Here is a 10,969-nt window from a genome sequence, read left to right as displayed (position 1 = left end):
GGGCTGAGGGCCAGCCATGGCATGAGGAAATGGAGGCCAGTGTCTCCCTGTGTCCCCTGCTTCTGTCTCCAAGTCATCCTTATTGTCCACTCCCAGCAAGACCCTCCGTGCCAGCCCCACTCACAGGGAAAGAATCCTGTCCCAGAAGCTCCTTAGGCTTCTCCAGTTGCCTTAGTAATAGAGAAACTTACCCCAAGCTGGTGCATTCAGAACTAGGTTTCTCTTGGTTATTCCTTCCCCCCTGGAAACACAGTGCTGCTCCTTTGCTATTCTACGAGGAAGTACCTGTCCCCAGAGAACCTTTCACCACTGAAATGTTTCCATGTTGAACTGACCTGTCACTCCTACCCTGTCCCCATGCTCTCCACAGGGCCCTGAGCTGGTGGTGCTGCTCTGCAGAGTGAGTGGGCTGTGGTGCCTGCAAGCCATGGGGTGACAGTCCCAGGCAGATCCCTGAGAACTTTCGCCATCTTCAGGGGAACTGGGCACCCACGGGTGAAGGCTTGGCACAGGCCCATTCACTAACAAATCACCCAATGACCTCATCCCATGAGGAACCGAAGCCTCCTCTGGGGGCAATTTCTTCAGCCTGACCTCAGCTTTGGAAGAAGAGCCCAAACTCCAGACATTGAGGAAATCCCCTTTTATTACAGAGATGCCACATGGGAGGCCACCTGTGCCATCGTGCCAGACACACGAGAAGAGACCTCTGGGTCAGACAGGCTGGTTCATGCCTCTGGGGAAGTGGAGTGGATGCAGACATGGACAAACATGGTTATCACAGAGAAAATGCCCAAAGCACAGGAGGTTCCAGTAATGAATGTGAAATCAGTATTGAAGAGACATGGGCAGGTTAATGGTGGTGAGAAAGAGCTGATTGAATCAGCTTCTTCAATGTCTCTTTAAGCTCCTGGTTCCTCATGCTGTAGATGAGGGGGTTCACTGCTGGAGGCACCACCGAGTACAGAAATGAAACAACCATGTCCAGGGATGGGGAGGAGATGGAGGGGGGTTTCACGTGGGCAAACATGCCAGTGCTGATAAAGAGGGAGACGACGGCCACGTGAGGGAGGCACGTGGAAAAGGCTTTGTGCCGTCCCTGCTCAGAGGGGATCCTCAGCACGGCCCTCAAGATCTGCACATAGGACACCACAATGAAAACAAAACATCCAAATGCTAAACAGACACTAACCATGATAAGCCCAACTTCTCTGAGGTAGGAGTGTGAGCAGGAGAGCTTGAGGATCTGGGGGATTTCACAGAAGAAGTGGTTCACAGCATTGCCTTGGCAGAGTGGTAGTGAAAATGTGTTGGCTGTGTGCAGCACAGCATAGAGAAACCCAGTGCCCCAGGCAGCTGCTGCCATGTGGACACAAGCTCTGCTGCCCAGGAGGGTTCCATAGTGCAGGGGTTTGCAGATGGCAACGTAGCGGTCATAGGCCATGATGGTGAGGAGATAAAACTCTGCTGAGATAAAGAAGAGAAAAAAAAGGACTTGGGCAGCACATCCTGAGTAGGAGATGTCCCTGTTGTCCCAGAGGGAATTGTCCATGGCTTTGGGGAGAGTGGTGGAGATGGAGCCCAGGTCGAGGAGGGAGAGGTTGAGGAGGAAGAAGTACATGGGGGTGTGCAGGTGGTGGTCACAGGCGATGGCGGTGATGATGAGGCCGTTGCCCAGGAGGGCAGCCAGGTAGATGCCCAGGAAGAGCCAGAAGTGCAAGAGCTGCAGCTCCCATGTGTCTGCGAATGCCAGGAGGAGGAACTCAGTGATGGAGCTGCCGTTGGACATCTGCTGCCTCTGTAAATTAGGGACTGCCCAAGGAGGAAAAGTTAGTGAATGGTTAGGATTGACTTATTTTTGCAAAATTTCCTCCATTTCTCACTGTACCCCCACCCCTCCCAGTCTCTGTCCTTCCAGAAAGACCTTCCTGCAGCTCCCAGGCTGGAGCTCTGATGTTTGCTGGCTGAGGGGGCAGTGGGGAGCAAGGGATTCTGCTGTGGCCTCTGCAGGAGTCAGTCCTGCTGTGCACCAACAGGCAGAGAGGAACCCGCAGTCATCGCTGCTTAACTCCACTCCTGACATCCAAGAGATTTCAGCCTTGTCCCTCCCAGGGCCCCCGGCTGCAGAGCAGAGCTGTGGGCCTTTGCTCTTGTGGCTTTGGCTCCTGTTGCCCTGTCCTACCTGAGGAGTGCGTTCTGAAGGCAGACAGCCTGGACATTGCTGCTGCGCTACAAGTGCTCCATGGAGAGTGCGGGGGTGCAAACGGGCAGAGCCTTAGTGCAGAGTGAGGAGAGCCAGGCTGTCCATCAGACTTGCTCTCAGCTGCCCTGGGCTTGCACCTCTGGAATCTGCAGGAGGCTCACACCCAGCTGTTCCTTTGACAGGAAATTGGATGCTGCTGAGAGCAGAGGAATCCAGTGGAAAACTGCCGTCCCCATTAAATATCTCTGAGATTTTTGACTCCTTGCAGAGGGGGTGTCTGGCAAAAAGATCCAGGTTTATCCCCAGCTCATGGGCAGCATTTCCCAGAGACCCAGAGGCTCGAAGGGGGCTTGGGCACCTTGCTGCCATGAACATATTTGCATGGCAGGACCTGCAGGGCCAGTTGCTGAGCTGCAGCTGAAAGCCCCATCCCCAGAGAGCCTGAAAACAGGAGAAGCAGCAGCAGGGGCAGGTGGAGAACCAAGGAGCAATGGCCCAATGCTTCTGCCAAGGGAGGCAAGGCCAGGGAGGGACAGATGGGCACTGGGGAGAGTCTCCTCTGCTGCAGCTCTGGATGCACAGGAGGCAGCTCCTGCCCTGGATCCTGTGGCCTGGAGGGCAGAGGCTCTGCTGGGTGGGGGAGAAGAACAGAGGGGATTATTATGTAAACAGCACTTTCACTGAAGGTCTAATAGGGAGTTGCACAAATACCACCCCCCACCCTGAACCTTTGCTGTCAGCCTAGTTCTTTCACTCCCTGTGAAAGATGGCTCCGATGCCTGGAGCTGTCCGTGCCTGGAGCTATTTCTCTTTCCCCTTATCTCCTCCCTGTCAATGGTCACAGCCCCCATCCCACCCACTGTGTCCTCAGCTCTGCCCTGCAGACCCCTCCTGGCAGCAGGACCATGCCCAGGGACATCTCTGTGTGTTCAGGGGCTCAGGAGAGGCTCAGACATCTGCACACAAGAAATGGGGTCTTAGAGCCTGCTGCAGAAAGGAGAAATAGATTACCATCTCCCACTGCCCACCCAGCAAAACAGGAGGACACTTACTGTGTTGTGAAGATTTCTCCTCCAGTGAGCTCTCAGCATCCTGCCACTGCCGTCTGCCTTTCCCCTCTCTGTGCCCGGCTCCTCTGCCCTCGGTGCCTGCAGGCAGTGCCCTCAGCCCTGCTGCGCTTTGCAGAGGAGCTGCTCCTGGGCAGAGCTGTCTCTCTGCAGCGCTGACCACCTGCCCTGAGCTCCCTCCGTCCCAGGAGCCCGGCCCAGCTCTGCAGCACAGGACCAGCCCAAGATATTTTAATGACCCCTCAGGTGGGTTTGGTGCTGAGTCCATGAAACCCAGACACTCAGAAGCTGCTGAGAAACCTCTGAGGAAGTCAAAGTTATATTCAAACTGCAAAGTTTCTTGTGGCTTTAATGGGTCCCACTGAGGGACACTGTTGACAAAGCCTCCCCAGGCTCCACTTAGAGCAGAAATGTGGAGGCAGTGATGGCAGGTAGGGAAAAGCAAAGGAAAGGTGGCTCTGATGCTGAGGAAACCTGCATGTGTTTCATGAAGCCAAAGGGCCAAGCCCTGACCCCATTAACCAAAGGGCCAAGCCGTGACCCCCAGCCCCTGGGAAGGGAGATCCTGTCCCTCACCCATTGCTCAGGGCTCTTCCTGGGGCAGTGGGCGATGGAGATGTGCACCTGCCAGGCTCCTGAGTAGGGACAAGGGGGCAATGAGGCCCCAGTGCTGCAGGAGACTGTGCCTCCTCATAGGCATCAGTGGCAGAAACACCAGCCATGGCCAAAATAAGGAAGAGGTTGGCTTGGTTGGGGGCTTTCAGCTTTTCCACAACCCTCTGTCATCTCCACCAAAGTCTCTTCTATTGTGATACTGTCTCACCTTGTCCTTACCTGAGAATATTCTTTCCTTTACTGATACTTGTCATCCTCCCTGGTTCTCCCTTTGAAATAAGACTTGATCTGATCCAGTCTCTCTCTGGGTGATGAATTTCACTGTAGCGCCACCTTTGGCGTGATTTTTTTTTTTTTTTTCTTTTGTCCAGTCTGGGCCAACCCAGCTGCACTAACTTGCATTATTTCTTTCTCATCCTCTATCTTAGTAAAAAGAAAAACTCCATCATCTCTGAAATCACCCCTCAGCCACTCTCAGGCTACTCCTATAGTGCCTGAGCCTCCACACCACTGAATGAAACAAGTCTAGGCCCCTCAGCCACCCCACAGAGGTCATGGGCACTAGGTCCCGAACCCCACCTTAACAGACCTTCACTCAACACTCTCCAGGTCGTCCCTACTTCTCCAAAATGGGGAGCCATACCCTGGGACACACCCAGTGCTGAGTGGAGGGGGATGGTAACTCAGGGTGTCTGGGTGGCCCACACTCCTCCTAATGCAGCCCCGTAGGCAGCTGCCCTTGTTCACCGTGTCCATCCTCTCCTGTCTCGTAGGGCATCCCTTGCAGTGCCCAGGCCCTTCTCCTCAGAGTTGCTGCTCAGCGAGCCCAGTCCCAGCCTGTCCTGATGCCCCCCACCCATGCAGGCCTGGACACTTCTCCCTGTAAAAATTCAAGTGACTTCCATTTGCCCAATCCCAGAGTTTCTCAAGGTCCTCACGGACTGAAGCTCCATTTGGTCAGATTTTCATGTTTGCGTGCTGCTGGCTCACCCTGATTGGGGTGTCTCTCACAGGAGAACAGCATGAGGAGTGGCAGACACCTACAAATCCTCCCTCCTGGAGAAACTGTGGGGTCTTGGGGGTCTGGTACTGATAAGGCCATGGGGCTGGACCCAGAGCGGAAGTTGCCCTTTTTGGAAGAGAGCAGCAGGAATGTGTGGAGCTCTGCCAGGAATGGATGAGAGAGTTGTCATGGGCAACACTGTTATAAAAAGCACTAGATTTAAATGTAGTAGAAATAGAATGTTAGAATGTTGTTTGATGCGAAACTCAATCACAGAAACTAGATGAGCTTTAGGAACCATGTGTGATGGTTAAAATATTTGGTTAGGTCTTATGTAACTAAGGAAACTTGTTATGCTCCAACAATGCTGCTTGAAATCCCCTTACCTTCACTATCCTGATTTAGGGATCAAGAAATCAAATGAATAAATGTGATTAATGACAGTAATGAAGATAGATATTGAGATATATATATATAAAATCAAATCAGACTGATCAATACAGTAAAATAAAAGCTCTTCATAAAAAATTGTTAAAGTAAAAATTGTGATTTAATCATCTTCTATATGTAGTAGTTAGTGGAAAATTTAAATTATGAAATAGTTGTAATTGGTTAACTCAGTGTTAAGAAGAGAAGAGAAAAATAAATCTTACTGGCAGGTACTGGCTCAGGTGACCTGCAAGAAGAAAGAATTGTTCTGGACAGAACTGGTACGAGTTAAGCAAGAAGATGGGAATTAGCCAAGTAGAAATCGAGCATGTGCAAGGAAAAGGGTCAACCAGCGAGCACCGTGATGACTATCGGAGACCACCAGAGGGCCCCTGAAGACCATCTAAGATCTTAAGTGTGCATGCAAGAAGGACATTTACATATATTAATGAGTTCCAGGAAAAGTGTTGAATATGTTAATAATTTCTCAGGATAATGTTGAATACGAATGATTGGCTACTATATAAGTTTTTACTTTGGAGACGATCGGCACGCACACTTCAGGAGGAGCTCTCCCCTGTGTGCTCCGTACTGAAATAAAGAGTGCTGCTTTCTGAAACTCACATTGAGTCTTAGAGGGTTTTCTCATACCAGCTTTATGGCAACAACACTGTGGTGGGTGGCTGTCTGCTGTAGACCCCCTGATGAGGAAGAGGAAGTAGATGAAGAAGCTTCATTCAACTGGAACAAGCCCTGGTCCTCATAGCACACTAAAATTATCCCAGTATTTGCTGAAAGGGCAACATAGCAAAGTGAAAGTCATCCAGGAGGTTTTGGAGTTAATTGACAACATCTCCCAGACAAGGGTGACTGAGGAGGCAGTGAGGGGAGGTGTCCTGCAGGAAATCATAGCTAGAAACAAGGAGGAGCTGGTCAGGGATGTAACAGTCAGGTGTGAGAAAGTAGAGCTGAGGCTCCTGAGAGAAGGGAAGAAGGCAAAGAGCAGGACTTCTGTGGGAGATAAGGTCATGCACACAATCAACGTGATCCAGCAATGCTGATTTTATTGTAGTGAAGCAAGCCTTTTATAGTGTTGGTGAGAATCACATGATATGATCACATGGTATAATTCTTTCTGATTGGACAGTTAGCTTTGCACATGCGCCTTAAGCTCTCTTCTGATTGGATGAAAACTGCCACATCGACATTGTACAAACTTCCTTCTCCGCCCAAACCCACACCCTGAAGTTGTTTATCTTCCTGGGTTCTTCCTCATTCTTTCAGGGTCATTTCCTAGTCACATCCTTGCCGAAGCTGAGACTTTACCAGCCTTGCTCATATGCAGGATTGCTCACATGCCCATTTCCTCACAGGAAATCCTTTAGAATCCCCGCAGATCCCTCTTTTTGTTTTTGAGCAATCCAAACTCCTTGCAAGCTTTTCTGCAGCGATTGTCTAATACAAGAAATTAAGCACGGCAAAATAATAGCAAGCACAATAATCACAATAATTACAATGATTACTCCTTTTAACAATTCTTTGCTCATGATAAGTTGACCTTGCCAAAAGGTTGTGGTGTTGGTGCCAGGCTGGGTAATTTGAGCAATGGCATTGGCCTGTGAAAATTTCATTTTTGTCCATCTACCATCTGACACAAACCCAATGAATTCTTGTGGGTCAAAGTAAGGGATTCTCAATAAACATGTTCTGAATGGGTCCGACGGAGTAGCCATCAAATGGCAGAAGGATTCTTGACCTCTCTCTTTAGCTATAGTTGCCCCTATATTCGGTCGGGGAAACACTACTTTTGCTGGATGAGCATTAATCGCTGTCAGAACCATCACAAGGCTTAGAATCACAAACTTGATCTCCTTTCCAAGGCCACACCCAGCGAGATGGAGCCCATCTAGTGCTGGTATCTGTAATAACGCAGGCATAGTCTCAACCCGTCACTGTTAGTTCCACAGGTCCTTTCCACTCTCCTATAGCAACATCTTTGTACTGAGCAAAAGCACCATCTCCACACCGGCTTATACCGGATTTCAGACCCATACTATGTATTACTACTGGTGGTTCCTCCCTGTCACCTGTGAGCCATAAGTAATTTAACACATACACCGCTTTTGCAAGTCATTCTGCAGCAGCCAAGACCTCTCTCCCTTTTTGTTTTTGCAAAAGCGCTTTTAAAGTTTTGATGCGCTCTCTCCACGATGGCTTGCCCTGTGGGGGAATGTGGTATAGCTGTGATGTGACGTATACCCCAGAGTTGACAAAAAAGAATAAATTTTTGAGAGGTATAGGCTGGTCCATTATTAGTTTCACGGGTCAATTGAACTAATTTCCCATATTCCATGGCGCATTCCGCCCTACCGCGACGGTAACTTGTCACAGCTTAGTGCTTTTTCACAGCTCAGTGTTACAGCTGTCTGCTGTTTTTGCCCACTACCTTGGCACAACTCAGCAGTTTCTTATCTATCTTCCAAGGCCTGTTCTTCATCAACCCTAGCTATTGCTCAGAGGCTGTGTAAGGCTGACAGGCCAATGCCTCCCACAACTGCCCTTTCTTTGTTTTGCAACTGCACTTGCAAGACTTATTTGGAGACTTTATCAATTAAGGGTTAGGCAAACTCCAAAAATACAACATACTTAAAACAGTTTCACAGAATGCTAGAAACAATACAGTGGTTACAGTTACTAGTTAAAAAGAGTAGGCTAATTTCAGTACCCATAATTAGGGGATATGACTAAATACTACAAAAGTAAACAGTAAGGAAAATACGAAATAGCACACTTACTTAATGGGTACTAACATTCAGATCCGCAATTGCTGGGGAACCCTGGATGCAGCAAGAATTTAGAGTGCCCTTCCTCGCAAACCGGAAATCCTACGCGATGCGTCCATCCGTACGTGAGGCATCCAACATTGCTGCAAGCAGGTCCAGCCTCTAAATCAACAGGCCAAAATAACTGGCAATTTTCTTTGAGTGGAAACATCTGATCTCATCCTCCTGTTGGGTTCCACCCAGAGCCTGGCCACCACTCAAGGGGGAAAACCAAGGGAGTTTCTAATAAGGTTAAACACTTGAGTTCTTAATATTGCTAAACAAAGGAAGTTGAATACACACATTCTTATAGCATTTCATCCTTATTAATAACTACATTTTGTCGAAGCTACATCTTTCCTAGTGACTAGTAAGCCTATATATTTCATTAAGGAGTTGCAATTACTGTCAGCGTTTTGTCTTAAAAGAGTTGGCAACCGTAGTGTGATTGAGGACAGAGATGGTGTATTTGGTCCTATTGCAGCAGCAAGCATTACCCATCCATTCTGCTTAAATGATCAGTCGAAGAGACCGCAAACTGTCGGCACAGGGGCATCCACAGCACCCACAGCCGGCTCCTGAGTGTCCACCAAAAGCTGCCTCTCATGTCTCAGGTGTGGTCGCACACACCTTGCCGGTAACCACCGGGGACCGTGACCTGTGGAGACACAAGCATAACCTCTTCCCCAGGTTATTAAAGGATCTGGTCCTTCCCAGTTACCACTCTCCAGGGTTTTTGCTAACACTTGAGCCTTGCCCTGGACTTCTTGTTGATGTGGTATCTGCGACGAGAAGTGACGCAATATTGGTGGCACCTGTGAGACAGGGGAAATGTTTAAAAAGTTCATGACATATAATGCCTTATTTAGCCTTTCCTTAGGTGTAGATTGATACCCTCCATCTCCCCCTTTTTGTTGTTGTAATAGATGCTTTAGCGTGCCATGCGTACGCTCCACAGTGGCCTGTCCGGTCGGTGAGTGGGGAATGCCGGGCAATGCTTGACTCCCCGCTGTATGGCAGGACGCAGACACTGCTCCAGAAAAGGTATCAACAGACACAGGTACATATTTTAACATTCCAAATGCAGCGAAGTGAGTGATGTCAGATTGCCATAATTCTGAGGAGGCGAGTCCCCGAGGGTTGACACCACTGGCTGTTGAAGAGAGGGAGTCCTCTGGTATTCAGGGCAAGTCGCGATTTTGTCTTTACCTGATGCCTTGATAAAGAAAACTGGTTTTGTATGGCTGGGCACACATTGCGATGCTTGTGTTTCTGAGATGGCGTTAGCTACACGGTGGAGATCTTGTCTCGCTTTCTCTGTAAGTACTCCGGGTGATGTCAGTGAAGGATCTCCTCGCAAAATATCAAACAAGCTATGCAGATCATCATTAGTTAGGCCCAACAATGGCCGTATCCAATTTATGGCTCCCAACAGTTTCTGTAAATCATTTAAAGTCTTAACATCAGTTTTAAGTTCAACCTGTTGTGGGACAATGGTCTGTTCACAAATTCTCCACCCCAGGTACTGCCAGGGTGATGATCTCTGTACCTTTTCAGGCGCTATTTGCAACCCCATTTGAGATACTGAGTCTTTGGGTAAAGCAAGAGCCTTTTCCATCATCTCCTGTGTTTCTGCTGCTATGAGGATGTCATCCATATAATGATCTATAACAGCCTGGGGGACTTGTGTTCTAACAGGGCTCAAAGCCTTTGCAACAAACCACTGACACATCGTGGGGCTGTTTTTCATGCCTTGTGGTAAAACAACCCAGTGGTATCGTCTTGCAGGTTCACTGACATTAATACTGGGAACAGAGAAGGCAAATTTAGGTGCATCATCTGGATGCAAGGGAATGGTAAATACCAATCCTTCAGATCAATTATTACAAGATGCCAGTTTTGGGGAATCCTTGTTGGGGAGGATATTCCTGGCTGTAACGTACCCATATCCTCCATGGCATCATTAATGTGTCGGAGATCATGTAAAAGTCACCATTTACCACTTTTCTTTAAAATAACAAACACCGAGGTGTTCCAAGGACTGGTGGTAGGTATGAGATGTCCTGCACTTAACTGTTCCTGAACTAAATCATTAAGGTGGCACAACTTTTCCCTTGGCAAGGGCCACTGACCCACCTACACGGGTGATTCTGTTTTCCAGGTTAGTTTCAGGGTGGGTTTAGGGGTGGGTTGTGCTGCAGTGGCGATTAAGACAAATTTGATCCAATTTGAGTTCCCCATTGAGTCACGACCCCATGATGTAATAGGGGTTTCCAATATAAATGCATGAATATTTGCTACCCAGTTTTCTGGGCTCCTTACATAAATGAGATCTTTGCTTTGAAACGTTACAGCATGACCACCAACCCCGAAAAGCACTCGAGTTACCCGAGCTAACGGCCAATCTGCTCACAGATATTACGGTCACATCCACGCCAGTATCTAAAATGCCTGTCAGTGCAACAGATTCTTCTGCTTTGGTCAGGGTACGTTTTACCAGAGGTCGACCTTGTGTCTGAGCCCAAAATATTTGAGGAGTACCTGCTGATCCAAATCCTGAGTCACCCCGGCTTCTCGGCATACTATTAGGGGGAACCGCAGTAAAATAAACAAGCTGAGCAATTTTTGACCCTTTTGTTACTGAACACAGGGGTGCAGGGGTCCAGGCCATAATTCTGATTTTCCCTTCATAATTGGCATTTATGAGCTCTGGTAAAACGAACAACCCCTGTAAGCTTGTAGGTGATCTTCCCAGTAATAATGCACTTTTTTTTCCTTTTTTTTTTTCTTTATTTTTTTCTTTTTTTTTTTCATATCCCAACAGTCTATA

At 48.4% G+C, this 10,969-nt stretch overlaps 1 protein-coding gene across 1 annotated transcript; it reads right to left on the bottom strand.

Annotated features, from left to right (window-relative positions):
• Nucleotides 1-853: 853 nt before the first annotated feature.
• Nucleotides 854-10,161, bottom strand: LOC141917123 (olfactory receptor 14A16-like). Its single transcript, XM_074810216.1, has 2 exons — nucleotides 10,143-10,161; nucleotides 854-1,851 (listed from the first exon to the last, which is right to left on the bottom strand). Exon 2 carries the CDS (start codon nucleotides 1,787-1,789, stop codon nucleotides 854-856), a length of 936 nt encoding a protein of 311 aa, XP_074666317.1. The 5' UTR covers nucleotides 1,790-1,851; nucleotides 10,143-10,161.
• Between the last annotated feature and the right edge of the window lie 808 nt (nucleotides 10,162-10,969).

The sequence above is a fragment of the Strix aluco genome, chromosome 34 (assembly GCF_031877795.1).
Source record: "Strix aluco isolate bStrAlu1 chromosome 34, bStrAlu1.hap1, whole genome shotgun sequence".
NCBI classification, from domain to species: domain Eukaryota; kingdom Metazoa; phylum Chordata; class Aves; order Strigiformes; family Strigidae; genus Strix; species Strix aluco.
Note: the sequence above shows the minus strand (reverse complement) of the source record. Positions and strands in the feature narration are given on the sequence as shown.

What these genes read in the sequence shown, in the direction of transcription:
- LOC141917123 (XM_074810216.1), bottom strand. Translation starts at nt 1,789, where the DNA reads ATGTCCAACGGCAGCTCCATCACTGAGTTCCTCCTCCTGGCATTCGCA.